Source organism: Neodiprion lecontei, chromosome 1 (assembly GCF_021901455.1).
Source record: "Neodiprion lecontei isolate iyNeoLeco1 chromosome 1, iyNeoLeco1.1, whole genome shotgun sequence".
In the NCBI taxonomy this organism is placed as follows: Eukaryota; Metazoa; Arthropoda; class Insecta; order Hymenoptera; family Diprionidae; genus Neodiprion; species Neodiprion lecontei.
The window spans coordinates 35,587,839-35,612,198 of NC_060260.1; the positions used below are offsets into that span (position 1 = coordinate 35,587,839).

General features: G+C 42.4%; 2 protein-coding genes across 3 annotated transcripts in view; one reads left to right on the forward strand and one right to left on the reverse strand.

The window, feature by feature from the left end:
* The window catches only part of LOC107219726 (ion transport peptide-like), a 42,464-nt gene extending 23,997 nt beyond the window's left edge, over positions 1–18,467 (forward strand). The window contains exons 2-4 of one of the 2 annotated variants that reach the window (XM_015658051.2): positions 14,515–14,804; positions 16,613–16,733; positions 17,792–18,467. In XM_015658051.2, coding sequence (XP_015513537.1) covers positions 14,515–14,804; positions 16,613–16,733 — 411 coding nt within the window. In that variant the 3' untranslated portion in view covers positions 17,792–18,467. The remainder of the gene's footprint in view (positions 1–14,514; positions 14,805–16,612; positions 16,734–17,791) is intronic. The other variant, XM_046746769.1, reaches the window with a different exon arrangement.
* Positions 1–22,773, reverse strand: part of LOC107219725 (peroxisomal leader peptide-processing protease) — a 65,285-nt gene extending 42,512 nt beyond the window's left edge. Inside the window, exon 1 of the mRNA XM_015658050.2 lies at positions 22,594–22,773. The gene's annotated coding sequence lies outside the window, so the exon portion shown is untranslated. The remainder of the gene's footprint in view (positions 1–22,593) is intronic.
* Positions 22,774–24,360: the final 1,587 nt, after the last annotated feature.

The following is a 24,360-nucleotide window of genomic DNA, read 5'->3' on the forward strand; positions in this document are numbered from 1 at the left end:
GTCCAACGGACTGACGGGCTGACGCGCCGAAATGGTCGGGGGGTCCGTCTTAATTATTTCTCGAAATAACCGAACGCATAAGGGGGGTGGGGGGGGGGGGGGGGGGGCGAGAAAGGGGGCGGGTCACGCCCTCGTCAAGCCTCCTTTTCCGTTTTTTCATAGCCAAAAACCGGCAGACCGTAATCTCGTATCTACTACTCCGTATCTCGGCAGGATCGGTCCCAAATCTTGAGTGCGGACGTACGGGCCTCAGGCCTGTACACAGTGCAGGGACTTTCGTCGCTCGCGCTTTCTTCCGATCGAATGGATTTCAATAAGGAGAGAGAAAGAGGATTGATTTAATGTGGGTGAAAATGAAATTTGAAATAAACTATAAGGCGTGGGGAAATCCGTAGGAGAAAAAAAAAAAAAAAAACGAAATTGGACCTTACAATGAAAGTTTCGCGAACAACAAATCTATAAACTCAAACGATACGGTGCAGTATACTCTAAATTTAATATGCATATTGCATATACGTGATACATAGAAATTTTCTAATGAAAGCTTGGAAAAACTGCGCCTTACGGTTCTTGTGAAGTCTTAGAGTTTCCGTTTCGTGGCCAACTTCCGTCATCACAAATTGGCAATATGCTACGTCGACGCGCCACCTTACACCGTGTAAACCCCAGATAGAAGCGAATGGCAGGTTTGATCTTGAAAAGAAAATGCGCCCTGCGTGGTGAATTTCTACGTTTTTCTTTTTACGAATTTTCATGTTGCCGAGGTGATTCAGAGTCTCGTTTATACGTCACGTGTGCTCCGCCCTTATTGCTCTATCTTTTTCGAGCCCGCAGATGCCGGACCGTCTGATTAATTAATTCAATTCAACTGTCCGCAGCGCGGTTCGAAGCTCTGGCTATCCTCAATTTCATTATACACAATAATCTCCTTCGACGCTAAAACGTTCTTTGCCTCGCCACTGAAATCACCCCCATAACCTTGTACCTACTCGTTCGTGGTCTGGCCCATTAGCGCGAAATTTATACGGTGTGAAAGAAGAAGATCAATTTCGAAGGGTTGAAGAAAAAAAAGGAGAAGATTTTTCTTCAACCCTTCGAAATTGATACAGAGATGTTGTTTTATCCTGCAATCCGATTTATGCTACTGTAACCGTCTCAACGTCGGGGGTTTAAAATCTCGATCAGATCCGTTGCGCCGGTTCGATTACAGCGACCGGAGTTCAACTTACATGCGAAATCAGAAATCAGGATTGTTTGGTTTCACAGAAAAATTCTTCATAAAAATCTAAAAACGCAAAGCATCCACCAATTCCAAATCTCACGCCAACTTCACGATCAGTTTCCAGCAACAGTTACTCCGAATCACGGGGCGAGTGTCCAGGTTCTATAACGCGGTAAGTACGTGAGTTAGTCTCGAGGCTGGAAACGAGCTTCAAGGCTTAGACTTTTCCTTGTACGTACGTCCCACCTTCGACAAGTGGCGCGGCATTCTTCCGGCGATACGCCGTTGAAAATGTCTTTCAAGAATTCCAAACTAGCCAAAATCTCCGAGTGATAACTCGAGGTCGGCGGCTGATAACCGACCGACTCTCCGCTCGCTTTGCCAGAGCTCATTTGTACCGTTCCTACGGACAGTTAGTTAAAGCGGGCCAAAGCTTGTAACGAATATCATTTTATGACTGTCCAAAAGTCAGACACCCGGTGTGAATGGCCTTGCCAACTCGGGATAGTCAATGAGAAATGTTATCGTTAATTTGAGAATGAAATAACGGGTCATTACGGTGGTTCACACTGTTCGGTAATACATCCGCCGCACTCAACGTTGTCCGTAGTTGACGCACGGAGGATACCTAATAGTAACACTTTTCAGACGTTAAACCGAGACAGGTTCGTTAGAAAAGACAGCAGCTTTCCCAGGTTCACCCTCAATCGCTTATCGCCAAGCGAAGTTCGATCGATAGATCGATCAAAGTCACCACTCGTCGGTGATTTCAATGTATGGTACCTTGAATAAAATTCGCGACAGTAGGTATAGTTCAATTCACGGTACAGCGATCCCCGAAGCCCTTTACGCTTGGCTAGCCAAACTGCAACAGCGTTTCCGAGCGACTCTCACTTTTACTTTGCATATTCATGCAGTCAGTGTATATTCCACGACTCTGCTGTCCCGCCATGACGGTAAAACCAGGATGAAAAATCACCTCGGCATTTCGTTGTGACACGTATATTCCTACAGATTCTTATTCATGGGCAGGCAATGAGGCGGCATGTGGGTTTAGGTATACGTGGACTCATGAAAGTCAGTATTCCGTACGTACCCGCGGCTACCGCCTTGACCTTAAAGTTGGATTACTCAACCGAAACCTATGCACAGCCGCTGGAGCCAGGGCCTTTTACAATTAGTTGTACTACGGAGGAAAGAAAGCCCAGCGAGATTTTATCGAAAACTGACATCGGACTTTTGTATCGCCGTTAAGGATTGCAATGTCCAGCTTTCCAAGTTTCCGCCCGAATTCGTTTTGCGTACTTCACGTGCCGTGTCGGCGTATTTGGAATCATTCGGTTAAAGATATCGTTTATTGTTGTATCACGTTGCGTATATTTTCACTTTACCAAGTTTAATTTACGGCATTGATCCGCGGTCGTGACTTTGTTGCACGAAAAATATGGAAAAACTGACCTCGAGGATCGATTTCGAGGACTTTGAATGAAGGCTCAAGCCCCAAGGGGTCAACGACTGTGCGGCATGTGAGCTACGAACGTTATCGCGGTATTGAATGACGGAAACATATTTGTGACCGTGTAATTCTGTCCATGAGCTATAATGAATTATGCAACCGGTACGCTGTTTGTTAATTTGATATATTTATTTATACATTCGCTGCAATATATAACCTGTGAGACAAGAGAGAGGGACTTGAATCCTGCTCGTATGTAATACGCAGCCTGCAGCGTAGCCGTTTCAAGCCGCGAGAGATAAGAACATACTTTTGTCGTATACATAATACACACAGCATGCCGTACACGCGTTATAAAAACTATACAGGGACACGTCAATTGGCACTAATTTCAAACAGTTGAAGTTTAAGACGAGTGTGTGTATTTTCAGACGTGCAGTTGGCTAATTAAAAGGGCGTTATTCTTCTGGTTAAATTGAACGCGTCTGACTACGCTCTCTCCCTCTCTTTCTCTCTCTCTCTCCCTCTGGCGAGTTATTTCAATTTCAAAGTTAAAAATTACCAATACAACGCCACGAGGCTCTCGAACCTTCTACTTAACACGTTGCCATTGGACCTGGCTTCATGGGAATCGCGACAAAGTCAAAATGATCATTCTTTCATTTTACATTCATATCCGATGAATCCTTGGTTGGGATCGATTGTAATTAATGCATCGACCGTATTGATCAAGACTGTAATCTCTGTCAGCCTCACTTGGTGTTCTTGTGGACAGAAAAATTTGAAATGACCGCCCACAAACCAGCAGACCATAATGCCAAAAACCGTTGCAGTGTAAAGAAAAATGTTTATCAAGCCACTCGGAGTCGAGTATAATATATCGCGCCTTAAACTCCGTAAACCCAATGACAAAGGGTCGCACTGTGCGGCTACTGTGTGAAACTTTTGGTTAATACGCGTAGTCGTTTAAGCCCGAATGATAATTCCCCTGAGGTTACGTCCTCAAGAGGTTCACCAGCGTCTCGGGAAAACGAGTGCAGCTTCAAGTCGATTGATAGTTTACATGCTCGCTCGAATTAACAGACAGCATCGCAACGCCGTAGACCGTTATATAAATATTTTCACGCCAAATTGTTTAACGCACCGTTTAAATTCGAGTACTAAACGCGAGACTTTACCGATTTTCTTAAATACGATTTGCAACCAAAAGATCGGATCCGGTTTATTATTCGGACGGCGCGAGGAATGCGGAAGTTATCTCGTTCATTGTAAGACGAGTGTACCGGTTATTGACCTTTTTTGGTTGTATCTGTTTAAAAGTAAAGTCCTACTGTCCGACCCTCTATCAATTGGTTCTAGTCATCGAGAACTTCAAAATTTGTGCCGTAAATTAATAATTCTAAAAAATAAAAGGTTAAATAACCGGGTCTAAAGGTGTCACCAACCGATACACTTACTTCCCGCATCGCGTTGAAAAACTGAACGTGGAAGAAAAAATTGGTGAAAAATATTCGTAACTACTATTGGAATAATATAGAACCGACGATGAGGGAACGTAGATTCAGTAACAGACCGCTCGCTCTCTGCAACACTCTATTATTTTTTCTCAAAGCTGGGACTCGATAATTAATATACGCGGTGTCGGAAGAGCACCGGTGGCCAGAAAGTAAGCAGATTATATTATTACAAAAGCCGAGTGTAAAAAAGTAAGGCGATTAAAATGTGGAGCAAGATAATTAGTGGAATATGATAAAATACCTACTCGATGCTCGCACGCGTTACGCTCGCATTTGTGGGCATAACGTGTAGCGTTGAACGCGCTTTTAATACAACCGTGAAACAAGACGGAAGATGGCGTCTGACCGAGAGTTCATTATTACGTCTTGTAACGCGAAGCCGTACGAGAGACGCCAAGCTGTCTGCCAGAACGAACCTCTCCTCTCTTCCCCCACTCGAGAGCACAGAGGCAGGCCTTGTTGGATATAACGCGCTAACGCATCCTATACATCGCGCAAGCTAACTAGGGAATTCAATTTCACTCCGTCCACGTTTTAATCCCCAGCCAGAGGGATAAGAGTTACGTTTATTAGGATTACGAATATACCTACGTATGCAACGTTACGTACGTAGAGGTATAGGTGTTTGGGTACTCACGTACGACACAGAGGATGTTCTGTTGTACGCTCCGCTGGGTTGGAGACGAGGAAAATAAATGCATGGAAAACGATGACGTTTCACTTTTCAATCTTCCCGTCACTCCGCCATTTTTCACTCATTAAAAATTAATGACTAAACTCTCCGTCGTCCAGAGATTCCGCGAGGATACTAACAATCGGTAGAGTATCGTGCCAAGTGCGTTGATCGAAGAATCGCGCTCAACGATTCTCGAAACTCTTCCTCGATTTCTCGGAAACTGCGGTTATTTCGCCCACGGCACTCGTGGGAAAAATTTCTTTCCTCTCTTTCGCCATATCGTATTTTACACTGTTTACAGTCCCTCGAGCATCGTGTAAACATCGCGACAGCATCCGTTCCCTGTTCACAGCTGACACGTAATGGCGTAGGTATTATACCCTGAAATTTTTTCTTCCCTCCCTCCCCCTTGCCCTGAAGTGCAAAATTTTTCTTACGACGATATAATACAAGCGGATCGCGCTTTTCTCGCCGATATTCCTCCCTCGTACACGTGTTTATTTATCTTACTTTGGCAGATGAGTGCAACGCTGCGTCTTCTTGGAAGGTTGTGAACACAGGATGCAGAGATATACTCGGCGAATCAATATTATCTTAGACGCGAGGTGTAGGATTAGAGGCTTGTAAATATTTCTACCGCAAATATTTCAACGTTCGTATCATTGTGGGTACGCCTAATACTGCCTGAGAATAATTGAAACCCTGTAATACCAGACCGCGAACGATAAAATTGTTTAAATACCCGGGCTCTCGTTGAGTGCGTATAAACATAGCTTGCTTTACATGTATACGGACTTATTCATAGTCGCCGTTACTTATTTTAACACCGTTTGTATACGCGCTGAGTTCTTGAATTAACTTTCAACGAGCGGCACAGAGACTATGGTTATACCACGAGTAGAGGCGCACCTGTTGAACATTCCTTCACGGATATAGTTACAGAGAGCCAACTACGCGAATTACATGTGGCATATAGGATAAGCGGGTTACTCGTGAACGTATGCGTCTATGATTTACACACACACACACACGCATCGATGAACCGAAACGCGACCGTGAAAACATTTCGTGATTCACATGCAATTGTATTCCATGGGCAATGCGTAATGCCAAACCAGAGTATCAGTTTCCGTTCTTTTATCTTTACCTTTTTCATTCGACGAACGAGATTCAAATTCAAATTCGGTGATCTATTCTCAAACGACATTAACTTACAAAACACTACTTAATTACTTAACAAATCTTAACCACGTTGTTCGCGACTTCTGGAGATTGCAACCGCATATCGCTGCTAAAAATTTGTTCCAACGCGTGAATACCGAGTTCAAACAATACTTACAGAGCGTTAAGAATTTATCGAGAACAATTTTCGGCACGTTGTGTATTATTTTTATCGGTATGAAATTGTCTCAAACATTCCCAGCATAAAACGGATACTTCACGCAGAGAAAAGACTTACGATAAATAAAGATCGTTTGAAATTCATTCCAGTAAACGCATACGGAAATTTATATTCATCACTGATACCACCATCTTGGTACACAAAGACATCAGCGCAATCCGAAGTGATTTTTCCATAAAAGGTGCGCAAGTTCCAGATCTAGTGGGTTTGTAGACTCAGGTTATGGCCCGAGAGCTGGATACAAATAGTATGTATAAGGTAAGGCTCGTTTCGTCAGGGTTTAAAACCGGCGTTGAAATCTCCGGTTCACGCTCTTGTGAGTTGGAAATGACAATCGTCGCAGTTCTATTAATAAAACGGATACGCATACGGCATTTAAGCGTGTTATACACGAGTCGCGTTAATACGATTAAGCATTTGCACGTGAAATTGCTGAGCCAGTTGCAGCCAATTTCTCAATCGCGAGTCCGTTGAATACGCGTTTCATTCTCTCCGTGATGTCAATAAACTTACATCGGGCTTACAGAATATTCATTTTTTTTCGCGAGATGTGTGTTTGAAATTCAGCGATACCTCGATAATACAAAGTAGATCGCTAATATCTATAGGTACCTTGACGGTAAAATCTCGACCTTCGCGATAGGTTTCGCCTTCGTTTTTTCAAACCGCAAGATTAAATTTATCACGCGACATTCTTTCACACGCGGTCGATGATATCCCTTCCGATTCTCATGCAGGGAGAATGGGAGGGCGATAAAGATCGGTAAGGCCTCGAGTGTTTGTTATCGATGATCCCTTGACTTCCGGCTGTTGGGTCGGTAAATATTTATCAATGGGATACGGGGAAAGACCGCGTGACCGGGTCGGAGCGGAGCGAAGTGGAGCTCCCGCATCTCTCGATGCAACGACGTTGTACGTTAATACGTCGATACATGCCTATGCATGGACACATGTGCAGCGACATGTGACGCAGGATTGCCGCAATAGACCGCCCATCGTAATCACATCGAGTGTTACATAACAAAATATATGCATGTACCGACTGGGGATTAGTTACATGTGCAGCGCACCGTACCGCAATTGTTATAAAAGGCTAGAATTATATATATATATATATATAGGTATGTATATTATGTATGTATATACAATATACTATATATTATATATTAAATGTATATATATATATAAAGATTGCACAACGAACCGTCGCAGCGTGACGTCACCGTACTGCTGAGGTAAAAAACGAAGTCCAAGTTTGTAAAAAACTCGGCTGCTTTACCGTGTGTAAAAAGTGGATAAAACGAAAACACTGCAGCACCTATCTACCGCCGTTTGACGTCAATAGATGAAGCGATAATTGCACGACAAGCTTCCCAACCTGCACGAGGGGATTTACTTTTTCATCGAATGCTAAACGAATCGGCTCCATTAATCCTGGCGATTTTCACAATCGGTGTCCGAACGTCGTGTGCACTGAGAAATCGATAATGATTTACAGTCTTACATCGTCGAAACGTTTTTTCATCGTCGATCTTCCGGAGTATCGAGTAGATCCAGGGGCATCGGAGGAAATGGTTTTTCGCACGAGCGTCGTCTCTTCGGTGTATTTATCGATCGATCGGCAAAACGTACCGTGCGAGTATCTCCGAGAAAGATCGCAAATGCATCCAACTCGCGAGTGCGAAAGTAACGTCTCTTGGCTCATACTCGCGAGATCCGACATGAAGATAATTTAACGCACACGAGATGTGCCACCCAGGTGCGCCGTGTGACGTGTACAGATGCTGTTCCTCGGAGAAGATGAGAGGTGAGGAGAGGGAAGAGAGGAAGGAGAGGAAGGAGAGGAAGGAGAGGATGGGCGGCCGGTTGAATCTCTCGCGAAAAGATTCGCTTTTATTTTTTGCACTTTGGTCTTGTTGTTTCGTCAGCCCTGCTGTAGAACCTCCGGCACACTTCGTTTCAGCTACGGTCGACTCGCGAGCTTTTAAATGTGAGCGTCTACGTATATACATATTATACACAAGTTGCAGAGACGGTGCGCAAGTGCAACACAACCGGGGGAAGAAAGATGATCAGAGATCTACCGCACAGCCTCTAATTATAAACGCTGCCGCTTGTGCCAAGGCTCGTTTTATTAATCAGCCGACATTTTTACAACCCGCGCAATCTGATCAATCTATCTACGCTAGATTAACTCCACGGGTTTGCGCACCGCCGTGACAGTTATAAAAATTCACGGTGCAACATTCTCCGACTGAGATTATTAGACGGCAAAGTCCGAGTTATCACGGCGGTACAGCTCAGAGCGTTACAGTCGATTCTTAATCTCGCTCGATCTCCAGCCACTTCGTACAACTTAAAAATCTCAAGGAACGTCTCGAATAAGAATTAGTCTTGAAAATATTACATCACTTTCAATAATATTGTTGACGTGGTCCTGTCTTTGTGAACATCGAATGATTCAGGCAAAACGCAGTGTTTGCACTGTAGGAAGGTTACATGTGGTACGGAAAGCGTTACACCGACACTTCCTGATCTTGGTGTTAGTCGTCGAACGTACACCAAAAACGTTCACCTCATAGGCCGTATATTTTAGAAAACTGTTCGAGCAGTGTTGGAAGATTTGAGATTTTCTTTTCACGCGCACAAGTACCTGCATCAAATTCATAACGATTCTCACTGTACTACCTACGACTATCGCCAAACGTATGAAAGCAAATGTGACCAAAGAGACTTTTATTTGTAAATATATTTTCAATTTTGGTGCGCAGGGTATACCTGCCGAAGCGTGGTGCTACAAAAAATATGACGTACAGAGAGATCCGTATAAACGTTTTGCTTTCCAGCCACGTAGATATGACGTGCGTACCTTGCCAGCGTATGACAATATGCAAAACGGCACTACCGTTCAGCAGTGTAAATAAGGGCATCCGCCTCGTTACAGATAAGGCTAGATAAGGAAACGCGTTTAGCCCGGTTAAGCATGGCCACACCGTCCCGGGTATAAGCAAAAGTAGGTGTGTACGTGAATCGGCGTGGCAAACAACGCGTATCCTACATACAGTGCCTCCCGTCTGCAGGGGGATGCGGGGGGCAGGAATAAAAGTCGCGAGTCAATAATTCGCGTGTTATACTTTCTTCGGCGAACCCCGTACGTGACTTGGGCGGTGCCCTGGCCCCGGGTCTCTCGTTGGTAGTTTGAGTTACAACCCTGTCGTTTCTTTCCTTTTTCTCTTTCTCTCTCTCTATCTCTCCACCCGTATACGCATACAGCGGGCCCAACGAGGCCCGGGGGGCCCGCTCAGGCGGCCGAGTGCCTAATTAGAGGGGCCCGGTAACTACCTCGATCCTCGTCTATATACCCGTTCCTCCACCTCCACCTCCTCCTCGGCGTTCAAAGCTCCTCCGCGTATATCCGAGCTCGCGTGCTTGTCTTGTCTTTTAGTTCTTTGATGCGCCCTGCGTCTTGCCTCCTTCTCACGATTGAGTCATCCACCGCGGGGACCACCTGGCAAGCGTTGATCGATCTAACGATACCTGCACCACGGTCCGCCCGGCTCTCCTCTCCTCTCCCTTACTTCAGGTATATATCTGGATCTCTCGGCAGCGATGCACGTGTGCTGGTGCTGTTGCTGGTGCTGCCGATGTTGCTGTGCACCGGTTATGCGGCCGAGACCTCCCGCCACACCGGTTCCCATATCCCCGACGACGACGACGACGACGACGTTGACCACGTTGTATATTTCTCCTACCGTTGCAACTATACGTACATTGTACATAGGCCATCTCCACCACCGATGTAAAAAACTATAGTGTACAGGTATAACAGGAACACTCGCCCTCGTTGGGATCGTGGATGATGACCGTTCGAAATGTGCCTTCACCGCGTTTTTCCGCCTCGAAGTTAGCCCGCCTCCCGCGTCGATCAAGGCCATGCTTGGTGCTCCAGTGAACCGATGGAGCGAGAAATTTGACCGAATATAGAGGCGGGTGGTTTGACGTCGTCGAAGCATTAGCTCGCCCACCTTGGTGACCGCGCGACGACGGCGAAACCGGTCTCACGGTGGACGAGGTTTAAGCGCCAAGTTCGTGTGGGTCCCGGATTATCGGTCCAGGGACCACCGACTCCCACGGTGGCTGTGGAGCCGTCACGGGATGGTCCATTCATAAATTAGGCTTGTAATGGTGGCGCGGCGTTTGTCACGCCGCCGCGAAGAAATAACCTGCCGCCTGCTGACATTGTGCTCGGGAAGGTGTATTTTGACCCGATAATCGTCAGGACATCGATCATTTCGTATCTCTACGAGTAAGGCGAGTACTTACACACAAGGCAAAGAGTATAAAATGGTTCGCGGGAAAGAAAGTTTCTCTCCGTTTGATCCTACCCGAATACGAGGACCGTCCTCCGAGAGTGACGAGATAAATCCTCGCGCAGTCCCCGGGCCGAATGAAAGAAGAATCACCTCGGACCGATCTTCCCATTAGACGATTAGGACATCACGAAACCCATTAACGATCCGAAGACACACTCTGGGAATATCTCTTAACGCCGACGATGTTCCTTCCACCCGGCACCACCCAGAAAGAAGGAAACCAAAGATACCCGCGAATTCACCTGGAGATTCCATCCAGGCAAATCCGCCTCTCGGATTCGCGCCATTATCCTCACGGGGGAACCAGAACGACGCGGTAAATACACCGACGACGACGACGATGACGATCGTCGTCTCTGACTACTCCTGAAACATTCCCCTGTACCTACCAACAAACGTCGTACGTACTCGTTCGAGCGTACCAACTTTTAGGTATATTACACCTATGGCCTACGCGTCTCGCGAACGGTGGTCGGTCCGTTTTTGCTCGAGAATTTTCAGATTGCACACCTGTGCTCGACGACGTGGCGCGGCGGTGGGCTGCTGCAACCTCAGAAAGGACCCCACCTGTTGACCAACCGGTCCCCATTGACTTTATTTTTATTCCTCCTCTCTCCGCCGAGCGCCCTCCTTGCTTGCCGCAAGCGTATCTCGTAAGACATGCTCCAGGCTGGTAAGGAAAAAGGAGTTCCCCGCTTCACTATCGCGCCGTAGGCTTTCCACGCCCGCATGTGTCCGCGTATGGGTGAACGTAGACGGGTGTCTGTTTTTTCCGAGTGTTGGAAGTGTGCGTGCCCGGCAGCTAACCGTGCGCCACCGTCGTGTGTGCTAAATATAGCGTGCGGCAACCTTCACGGTTAAGAGTCCACCGGTAATTTATATCGAATCGACTGATAAATGGCGAAGCGTTTTCCTCCGGCTACTCTCGTCCGATTGAAGTCTGTCCGCGATTTTCACGGACACACTCTGCTCCTGCTTATGTGTGCAAGCCGAATGGTAGAGGTGGGGGACTTTCGAACGTGAGAAATTCTAGTCCGGGACAAAGCTGGAGAGCCAATGCACGCACTCCACGGACGTAGAATCATGCAGATAACGAGATAGCGCGGCGGTGATCCGTAAAAGTAAAAACTCGTCGCATGGAGATTCGTAGCGTGTGCGTCGATAATGGCAGAGAGTCGGACCTCCTTGAGAGGGACGTCGGGTATGAACCATGGTATGCGACCTACGGTATATGTACGAAAGACGGCAGCTATCCTGTGATCTTATGATATAACCTAAAGGCAAAGAGGACTGCTTTCAACGCATCGTTCGATAGGTGGATAACTGCGTGAAATTATAAGGCGGTGGCGATGCTGGATGAAATATCATGCTCGGTCAAGGTGGGCCCTTCGTTTCAACGGCCCCTTGGGACTCTGTCTCTTCTCCAATGTCTTTTTCGTTACGTCTTCTCGTTTCGTGGACGCGACGAAGATCGCTGACCGATCGTATTACGCTAATTTTTTGCTACGATTTGCCGAATTTCATTATTCGCTTCCATTATCGTGCGATTCCGGGCTAAACCGTTGACCGCGACGTGGATGGCCTTTTGACTGTATAACGACACGCGATCACTGCACATGTCACAGGGTGAAAAACGCACGCGAAGATACCGTTGGTCGACTGTTGGAGTAAATCGCGATCACGGTTGACCGTGATAGGTTGAAGAAAAACGGTCGTTGTTCGGTTCTTTTGGGTTTTGGCGACTATTGGAGTAACGCGATCCAAGCTGGAATTGAAGAAAATTCGACCCTCGATGTCCCGTGACTTTCTTGCCATACGTCGGTTAAAAATCGAGCAATCGTAAGACGGTCCATCTGACGGTTAACGATCGCGACCACTCGAGGCAAATTATCGCCGCGAGCCAATTACGACAAACCGGCCAGGTCGATAGCTGGTGCAAAAATTCTGAGAACTGCCCCGTCTAAAAATAAAATCCCACCCGGGAGCAGCGATTATGTCCCGAAAAAAGGAACGAGCCAAGGGAACGCGGGAACGTCGCGGGGTCTGGTTAATGAAGTTGTCGGTTGAGAACGTTTACAGTTGGGGGTGGGGCTTGGGTGAGGGGAGAAACGGGGACGAGGAAGGAGGGACCACCTGCGTGTGGTCCATTCACAGGATCCAGGACTGGTTAAGAGTTGCTTTACATCTCCTACATCTTGTCCCCTTTCCTACGCGGTGCCGTGCGGCGGTCTGGCGAGGCTGTTATAATCCGGAGTTGTCTTTGAGCGATGAGAAATGAGAGAGGTGGTTTCAGTTCCTATCTAGAAAACCGTTCGAAAGTCTTCGACTCGGTCCCATTAAAAACGGTGGGCCTTTCTTCATCGGCAAGCGGTTGCATCGGAGCAGCACGAGGTTTCTGCATTATAGACGAGCTCGAGAAGGTATCCGTGAGAGGACCGGGAGAGGCGGCAGAAGTTCCTGGAATATTGAATGGACAGTGAGGAAACCGGACGCGGTCTGGACTCACGAAACCTGCAGGGTAGAACGAAAGCAAGATTCATTGATAAAACACCGGGCGACGCCGGTAAATCTTCGCTTAACGAGGAACACCGATGCAGCGAGAAATACTACGGGTCCCAGCAGCCATATTGGTTCCCTTGACTTTTAACACCCAAAAGCCACGTGGACGATAGAAACCGACGCACGTCGAGTTGATGCGAGAAAAATCTCGGTGCTGCTTCATCGATGCGCCGTCCTTGGATACGGATTAACTCCAGCCTCTTGACGCCGTTCCGTTACCTTCATCTTCATAGAAATTGACTTCCCGAGGTCATAAGCAACGCTGGTGCATCCTGATTTATTGTCCAAACGTACCGGAAGTCGCGACCGCTGAATCGTTAAGGCACAACCGCGGCTTAACGGACCGTGACGAGGCTCTTTGGGAAAGGGGGGGCGAATTAATTTTGACCCGTGAAAAGAACGAATCCATCCCTGCAGCCTAACAAGGATCTCGAGAAGAACTCCACCCTGGAGCGAGGTTCGCTCACTTGGCGGAGGAGCTGAGACCTCTCACAGCATCTCACGATCAGCTAACTTCACTGAGCTCGGTGGCCGCACTTTCATCTCAACGCCGGTCCAATTATCTTTCGTGCTCCGCTGACCATCCCACAAGATCACCAACCATCAGCTAACACAGCTTGACCGCACAACTATAAGTGCACCTCGCGTACAGTCTTCGGTAGCATTTCCGTCGACGGTCGGTTCATCGGTCCATTATACTCCACATGGTCTTAGACGGCGAGATAAGCAAAATTATACAACGACATAAAATCAAAGTGGGCAAAGGTTAACGAGGCTTTCGTCAAGTCCGGGAACGACGGTGGTTCGGTTAAGCCGCAAGATCCAGATGCTGCTGGAAGCGAATCTTTCTTTGGTCAGAATGCACTTCACTTCACTCGGTTCTCTTAACTGCTCGAGTAAACTTTCTTTTTGCAACCAGTTTCGATTTTTTCCACGACGCAAACGCACCACTGGCAACGGTGCGGACCGCGGGCACCTGACGTCACGCATTTTTATTATCCTCGAGCAAAAACCCGAAGCTGGTTCATCGGGATACAACCTACAGATTTATTGCATGTCGTCGTACTCGCTGCCACGTTAATTGAAAACATTTCAAGATCCAACGATCTGGTAGGGCTAATAATATCCCCGCCGTACTGGGTGGATCCATTACGCTCTAGATTGGTCACCAAGATCCATCCACGCCTTACACCGCATCGGCGAATGGTTCAATCCTCTTTTCCGGTGTCATTGTTTGTGCGTCTTCACGCTTCCCACGCAGTTTTCCAACCGATGCATCGCTAATAAATCTTGACGCTTCCTGTTGCAGATGCATCATCAGCAAAGGCGATCATCCTCCTCCTGCAGCGCTCAGGGATCAAGCTTCACGAGGTCCCTGCCCGGTAGAACGCTGGCGATAGCAGCGGCCGTATTTCTTTTGTCCTCGAGTCTGGGTCTGGCCGACGCCGGAGTCCTAATGGGACACCCGTTAGGCAAAAGGTCATTCCTGGACATTCACTGCAAGGGAGTCTACGACAGAAGCCTCTTCGCGCGCCTTGACCGCATCTGCGAGGACTGCTACAATCTGTTCCGTGAGCCCCAGCTGCATTCGCTCTGCAGGTACAACACCCGTTCCTCGATGACAACGTCTCACCCGCTATACACGATGCATCCTGCATCCACGTGGCGCGACGCCGGATCAACCAAATTTATCCAAACCATTTTCGGCCATCGATAGTAAAATCGTCAAAATTCCACCGAGACGCGAAAGCCACAACAAAGTCCATGGTGGCTGGCTGGCTGGCTGGCGTATCGCGAGAGGGCGTTGAGTCTGATCGTAATTTGTTGCAAAAGCGACGTCGGCACGCGTATCGAAACGAATGAGATTTCTCTTCTATTTATAACTTACGAGCGAATGCCAACCAGCATCCTATATAGTAGAACGCGTACACCCGTGTGTACACACCATTACTCACTCGTTTGATGTTTATTGCATGGCATGAACCGCGCTCCGCGATCGTGGGTACCTACGGAGACTACTCGGCGGCACTATAATATAATCGTTCATGCACTCGCGAGTGCGCCGCATCGTCGTAGAAACTCCGGTACACCAACCTAGGTACATGTTAAATGCACAATGCGCGAAGATTTGTACCTCGGTCGTATCCGCACGTAGCTTTTGCTAACCCGCGATGTGGGATAATCATTCCGACCATCCTCAGTCTCGTCCTCATAGTTTTCTCACGGCCTTGCTACGATCGGTTTCCATTTTTCGGTGGGCTTGGCAGAGGATATTGTATTTAACCTATGACCTTTGACCGTGACATGTATTCAAAAGAGAACCAAACGTGCCGCCGCTGGCACGTGACCTAGGTGATGCGATTGAAACGTGTCAGATGTTCCCGGTTCGATCCGGTAACAACTCGATGCTTTCATTGTTCGGCGAATTGGAGTATAAATGGTTGCTCCAGTGTCACCTCGCGACTCGAATCTGTCACGAGACGCATTAAAGTCTCAGAGCGTTTCGAACGGATTTGCCTGTTCCGGATGGAGCTCGGTAATATCATGGCGGGAATTAGGTAGATGTTGAAAGTGTGTAAATTTACATTAAGATATTATTGATTCGATTTATTAAATCAACGTAACGCCATCCGGATGATGTTTTCAGACTCTTCAGCGTTCAATTTTTTCATCAATCACTAAGTACGCGCGGTCTGTATCATTCGACCGTAGTTTAATCTGAGGGCCAAACTTCGTCACTCTGTACTCAGAATATTCCTCTTACTTCCAGTTTTGGGTATAGAAATAACACGCGTTCGGATTAGTCAGAGGTTACGATTCGTCTACGTAACTTACCGCATGGATTAAACTGGGTCAAATCGAGGCTGCAAAGGTGTTTTTTCGATCGAGAAACACCCGTACCTATATCTCTGAAAATTTTCAACTGCTATGGATAAATTCCGCGATTTTACAGAAGCTTCACAGTCTGAAACAGCCGCGGAAGAAACGATCATGCAAGCGACTTGGTTACGTTACGTTTAATAACGTAGTTGGTCAGAGGCGGAGTTATGCAACGAGTGAGCATTGATTACAATAACGATATTGGTCGGACATAGTAAGCCTGGAGGTGCAGCTGAAACTGCAACTCTAGTTTTCATACACTCGCCTAGTATCGGTGGAAATGGTCCGAGTATTCCAAGTGCAGGGCAACCGCAATCGCAGACGCGATGGGGGGGTGGGGGGGAAGGATGTGGTGTTCTGTGTATACTGCGGCAGAGCTGGAAACGGCTATTTTAAGAATGTCACGAGAATTTTACACGCCTACTATACAACAAGAATAATGAGCGAAAGAAAAAAAAAGAACAAAAAAAAAAATAAATAAATAAAAAATAAAAACAACAAACCACATTCTTCTTAACCATTTACAGCAAGAACTGTTTCACGTCCGACTACTTCAAGGGATGCCTCGACGTTCTACTTCTTCAAGACGAGATGGAAGAAATACAAACTTGGATCAAACAACTCCACGGCGCTGACCCCGGGGTTTAGGTAGCTTTTTATTTTGAGTTTATGATTTGTCCCTTTAATCTTATTTCTATATGTTCTGATTTTTCATTTTTTTTTTTTCTTTTTCACCGGTTGTTTCTCTGGTATTTAATTTTTATCGCTTCGTTCTAATATTATTTATTATTACTAATACACTTATCGTGATTAACGATTATTCTTTCCTGTCGAGATTTTTGCTTCAAGCTAACGGAAATCTATAAAGCTCTCTTTGCCGCAATTATTACACCCAAATATTATATAATTCTATAATAAAATTGTATGTTAATTACTCTTCGCTGAACGTTGCAATACAATACACCACATCGCGGCCTTTCAAAAAGAAAAAGCTTAGGTAATTTGATATTCAAAAATCTTCAAATACACAAATGACAATTATAGTCCAATGCTTATTCATCGCTCGTATTTTTTTTTTTTTGTATTCTTCCACGACTGACAATAATTTTTAATTTTGAACTTATTTGAAATTTTTAATCCGTCGATTTTCGTCGCTGCAAATCATTTTTGATACGACGCTATTTTTTGCATTTTCCTTATCGACGTTCGCAGGCAACGTCACGTTCTCTTTTTACCGTTTCATTTTTTGGAGAAATTTTATCAGCCACTGCACGAGTTTTTGCACACCTTACAGGATACGTCGTTTTCAGAACCGAATTTTTAACCTACGGCAGCTGTTGTTTTTTTTGAGGCACTGCACAACAACTAACACCGATATTTTTCCACGACACATACCAAATTGCGCAATAATGTATTTTTGATGCACAATAACTTTACAAGCTTCCGTCTCACGATCGTAAAAGAGATTTGCAGTAAATTCATACCACATATATTTATACATACGTATAAATATATAATTCATATCTATGTATGGTCGTAAAGTAAACGTTTATATCGTAAGCCACTAGTTAACGAAGCTGCAAATTTCACTTTTTGACACGACGCGTCCACGTGTGACGAAAGCTCGGTATTTTTGAAAGGCGTACCGCCGATAAACGTGCGTAAAATTTCGCAATTTTCAATCCGTTATTCGTGTGTTTTTATAGACAAGACTGCTTCAGCACACAATACTTCACGAGCTGTATCCAGGTGCTGCTGCTTGAAGACGAAAAAGACAAGTTCCAGGAGATGGTCGAGTACCTGGGACGCAAGAAGTAAGGTCAAAGGTAAAGGAAGCTTGCCGTACGTAGAGGGAGGCAACGCGTCGTCGTGCACACATGCAGTATAACATCGTATTTTGAAAATAATCGCGGCGGCGTGAACGCGGCCTTAATTCCGCGAGTGCTGTGCCGCTCGACGTACCAGCCTACCTACCACCTACTTACAAACCGAAATTTTAGCAAAAATTATACAATATTATTATACACATACCCTATATACTGTCTTTTCAACACCTCGCTTATTGTTAGCCGAATATCAAAATATATACATATACATATATATATATTTGTCTAATTCATGTTCCGTTTTTATACATTGATATTTTCATTTCATGTTTCGCTTTTCTCTTCGAAAAGATTCAATCGTTTCCACACGTCAATTTTCACCACCAATCTCCACCTATTTATTTTAATGTTGGTGTTTTTTTTTTTTTTTTTATTTGTTTTTTACCCCTTCTTTTATGGTATAAAACGTGTGATGCTACGGAAATAATTATTTTGCCGAAAAAATCTGCACTAAAAGTGATCTTCTGGAAGGATAAAAAAAAAAAGCAAATAATTATGAAAATAGTAAAAATTATCTAAACAGTAAGCGAATGAAATTTTTCACGAATGTAATATCAAAAATCAAATGAACACCGCAAAATGGGGTAGCGAATCGAGGGTTGCATAAAATTCATCGCCTGATGATTCGCAAACAATATAAAATACCTTATATCGACTGCACATCAACAAAAGCAGTGGTAAAATATTCATTCGCCGAACAAGGTATTGAGATAGGAATTAGGAATATTTCATTACTTGTTTTATATCTCCAGATAGATGAATAAACCTGCAGGTAGCTAAAATTTGTTTTTAATCTAATTTCTTTTTCTACGACGTTAGTCATTGGCATGTTTGAGTGAAAAATAGAGAGCAGTTAATAGGGATGCATTACGATCAAGACTTCACATGATCAATTCAACACGGAAAAATTGAAGAAAAACACAAGACAAGCAGTAAATGTAACTTATACAGGAGAAAACAATTTAAAACAAAAAAATTTACAACCCGACGACTACTGAATTACCCGATACGGAAATGAAACTATAATATAGGTATAGCGCGAGACCCATAATAGGTTTCACACGAATTCTAGTCCACAGATATCTACGCGATATATAGTATATTATTATTATTATTAATATTATTATTATTACTACTACTAATATTATTATGCTATTAATAATCACGTCATCATTGCGATTATTTTCATAATTTGATCAAATATTAAAACGATATATTATAAATAAGATACATTATGTTGTGTTTATATCACGTAACTATAATGGTTAATATATAAATGAAATTGACGCATACTGATACGGAATTTATAGCCTGTAATATAAAATTAGAATAAAATTGGCATATTTTGCGGTGGCGATACACGTGTTCAGCTAACCCGGTCAAAAATCTAGGTCCGATACGTTGACAGAAACACAGAGAAAAAATTTGAAAAAAAATTTGAAAACAGTTGAGGTGAAAAAAAAGGTACATACCGTTTGAGAATATTTACTGAGTAGCATCACGAGTTGAATTATGGTTAATTTTTTGTTTAAGTATATACTAGCATTGTGTAATATTTATTTATTTTTTCACCCTTAATAAAGAGAAACAAAAAAATTACTGATCAAAGTATTAGGTGAATGCATATTATATACGGTATGTATAGATATTTATGGGCGCGTGTGTGACGGATGTGTTCGTGTGTGTTTGCATCATGTATGTGTGTGTATATGTATATACTGATATTATGCGAAGAAAATTTTATTCTACCGCGAATTAAAAGTGCATGTATATTAATTATAACTGGGAAAAGGATTCTATAAATTGCAAAATTTTTACAAGTTATGATATTATTCTGCTAGAATATATTTCACCGAATCTGAAAATACTTGTCTTCCAATGCAATAGAGGAGAAAGATTTTTCTAAATCTCTGTTTTTATTATAAAATTGTTGGCTGGATTTAAATTCTTGTAAAGTATCTATCTTCTTGTTCTATGCTTGCACACATTCGCAAATTGAATCTTTTACTTCGCACCGTGTAATATCATAAGGCACTAGTATCATTTCAACAGTTGGAAATCCGCGTAATTTTAAAAAGACGTACAGTACACACGACATGAGTCAGCCAATCTTAAACCATAATATTCGTAATAGAAACATTCACAGCGAAAGAGATCTGAATCATTCCAACGTCAGTATTGATAATCCGTATTCTTATTAGTTGTAGTTTGAATGTATGTTGGACAGAATTTCAAGAATATACTTTGGATGTGCTTTGCAGAAAATGAGTGTATATTTTTAAAATGATGTTCAAATTCATTTCCTACAAGTAATACACGTATGCAATTGTATACCTACTAGTAAAAATAATTGCAATCTATACATTGCCAATCGGTGTGCTCATACGTAACTATACGTGTGAATACCATTATCGATCATTTTGACATGTATTCTTCAACGAAAATAATTCCATGCAACCACTTGACCCCACAATTATCTACCAGTGCGTTAAGATCGTTTAAGCAAACTTATTTAGCCCGGATAAATTTATTTATTATTATATATCATTATTATTATTTTAAACAAACAAATCGAGCCAACAACTTTACTATACGACGTACGAATATTATTGAACACACGATTGTATTACTTTTCTTTATAAATATATAATAATATAATTTACTTATTAAGCATCATACGCTGATCGTTTTGTTAGTTCGTGAATAAGTATAATGCACTATAGGTAGACTAATATTCACGCGTAGCTTTTATTTATTTATAAACATGTACGTAGTTTATTTTTACATCATTTTATTTTTTTATTTTTTTTTTCCTATTTTTTTTCACGACGGTTAATTTATACTGCATTGATATAATATAGTAATGGTTATTATATTTCGTTTATTATATATGTATAGACATTGTATTGAATATATCGAGTGAAATGAACGAGAGAAAAAATTAAATTCATAAAATAAAATAACTATTCGACGAAGGAAAAATTATTATTATTTATGTACGATATATGAATATATCTTACCCATTATATGTGTGTATGTCTTGTAACAATTATGGTATAAACATATACACATACTTGTTTAAACGAATAAACGAGCGAATCAAGTAACTAGATTTCGTAAGTTTTTTATGTGCCTGACCGACCTTGTCCAATTTATTTTACCTGAACTTATTTATTATTACTCTGTAGTATGTATTGAAAGGTTACACTATGAGGATGAAAATGAATTTTTCATTTTTTATGGGTCTGATTAGAGTCGCATTAGAAATACAGACTAATTTAAGTAAATCGTAATACATTAAAATGTCTGACCTACAGCAACAAAATACATTTGAATGCACTACGCTTATAAACATGAATCTGATAAAAAAAAAAAAAAAAAACCAACAGATCCGTTAGATGTAAGTGAGTGCGGTAATCAATTGCAGAGTTCAAAAGTCAAATCAAATCATTAACATTAAGCGCTTAAATATGACTCAATGTCTTACAACGCAAAGCAATTAATGAAGGGGGGGAAAAAACAAAAAGCAAAGCAACCCCGCAAAGTAAGATACGATAAATCGTAATACATACATGAATTGTCAACGACCTGCTTTATCCAGTTGAGAGGTATTTATAGTCATGCTTTATCAACCAAATAAAATGTCACTTGTTCTGTATTATAAAACGAAAGCCGCGATTAAGGCAATATTCTACATGCATTGCCGAATTTAAGTACCCCAGTATTTTAATTATGCAACAATTAATGCTAGAATATCTATTGGTGTAATTCAATTACCATTGATGCAAATGTAAATAAAAATATTTTTTTGTCTCCTTATTCGGCGTTAAATGCGGAATCACGCTGTCCACGGCATTTTGATAATAGCCACAATCAGTGACGTTTTACTCGATCGGTAAGGACTGACTATGGCATCCTCTTAATACGAACAATTTTAAGAAGTACACATTTTCGTATTGCTTCGCGTACAAAAGTGTGGGTATCGAGGTGAATTTTTTTTTCCTTTTCCGATTCTATTTTTGCATCATTGTCGAATCAGAGCAACGTCCTGCTGTACCGGCGTATTATTTGAATCTCAGCGTATCTAATAAACATTCGCAACGATGGAAATTAACGGAGCGAACGGAAAACAGCATGACCGCAGTCGACCTCGTGACCTTTCGCACAAGACAACAACACCCATCATTTCGCAATAAGCGACGTGCACAGTCTCGTTACACAATGCATTAAATTATCGCAATTATCGACTATTTCAAAACCATAGATTTACACCAATTTCTGTAATTCGGGGTTCAGTCGTTGAGAGAAAATACCTTTAATTTTTTCTCGACACAGCAAAATAACCGTGTGTCAATTTCGACCATCAGAAATTAATTCCGTTCGTAGTTTGATTATACAAAGTGTCGATCGGTTGTTCAAGAATTTTTATGTCAATAAAAATTAGAAAGTGGCGGCTATTATTTGCGAACCGTAAACGAAGCACGTGACGGCGATGACGATGATTGAAACTATGAAACCCATCTGTCGAGTGAGAGAGAAACTAATGTGACGCCATGCCCCCGACAGATTACCGAGCAAAACAAAAATGAATTGCATTATATTAAACGAAAAAAGCCGCTTACCTCTGAAATTACGACGTCGGGTGCTGCACTGGTACCTGATAAACAAACTGAAAACTTGACACCTCAAATCACTTTGCCCGAGCGTATTTATTTCGATAAGTAACAAACCGCGCTGCGCGACGACGTTCAACTCGTAGAGTCTGAAAACGTGAACACACTGCGAGGACGCGTGCGCACGACTCGAAATACCTGAACTGCTGATTCTGCAAACATGCAAAAACCGGCTTATCTGTACGTCATACGCGTTGCGACACCGAGCAAAGTCAAAACAACAGATCAGAATTACTGCGACAATGTCAAGTTAGCGTCGTATCACGTAACGATTGTTTATTATCTCGAACCCAAGGGCGAAATCAAGGGCATGAAATTTCTCGCAACGCCTAATCGCGCCAAGTACTATGAACGTGATACTTTCACGTAGAACTAGTTGCTAAAGACTAGGAGATGAGAAACATTTTTAATCTCGTTTATAGTTATTCTTAAAACCGACTATAGATGACCACGTGTTTATGACTGAAACGTCCAGTCGGATACTAGTCACTTTTTTTTTTCGTCACGACGGATACTTGAAAAATAAATGAAAATCGCAAACCAACAACAACCAGTTCTTATTAGATTAAATAGCATTTTTTGCGTAATCGAGATCGGAGTAAGCGGTAAAAGTTCTCTCTTATACTCTTTATTCACAAAATTAAAATCTTTTACGTGAATAATTATAGTAATGTTATTTTTAAAACATTAGATACTAATGAAAATCACTAATGTTATTACAAAAGTTCAGGAGTTTGTATCGAACAATTGAGTACTAACTTCTAACTAATTGAAAAAAGAACCTCAAATATTGCTAATTTTGATACATATGTATCGCTAGTTTGAACTCCGGATTTTACTTCGATAGCCGATATCATCTTTTGTCTTACAATTTCAAAGTTGTGAAGTATGTACATTCGATACTTATTTTAATGTTATGCAAATACGTTTTCTTGACACCGTGTGTCTAAGTGAAGTTGTTTGTTACTAATATAATATATAATGTATAATGCCATGTGCACAAGATTTATGTGATATAATATATATATGTACGAATGATAAAATGTTATTTCTCATAGAGAATATAATACATTATTAAATATAATTCTATTTTATATAAATTTCATATGTATACTTTCACTCAATTTATATGTGCTGGTGCTAAAAGTGCACGTATAAAAAAAAAAAAAACACAATCCAAATTTCACATGTATATCATACAGCTTTTGCATAAAATAATGTTCGAACAGAATTCAATTACAGTTTATAAAAAAGTATCTGCTTGTAATAGTCTTTTATTTGTTTTGTAATATTTTTCTTATTATTTGTACTGTTTTAAGTATTATGATTTTTAATGTTAGCTGGCGTTGAAAATAAATTATTCTACACTCTTAACTTTGGGTAACTTTAGAAATCAGTAACTATCACTAGTATATTTTTAGCTACACTATGCGTACAAAAATTTTGAAAAGGCATATTGTTTTGATTCAAGACAGCTTGTTTTTGGGGTCGATATTTCCAGCGTGGTCGTTACTCGTCAGACATTAAGAACTGCGTTTTCATTAAAATGTACAAAAATATAGTGTCAAGCTAATTCTTCTATCATGTTTGCATTCAAAAATAAAGATAAAATTCGTAAAATGTATAAAAAGTTTCATTTGATTCATTGTAGCTTCACGCTTAATAAATAGATCTGTTATATCCTTATACATACACATAGCAAACAAAGTGCTTTGT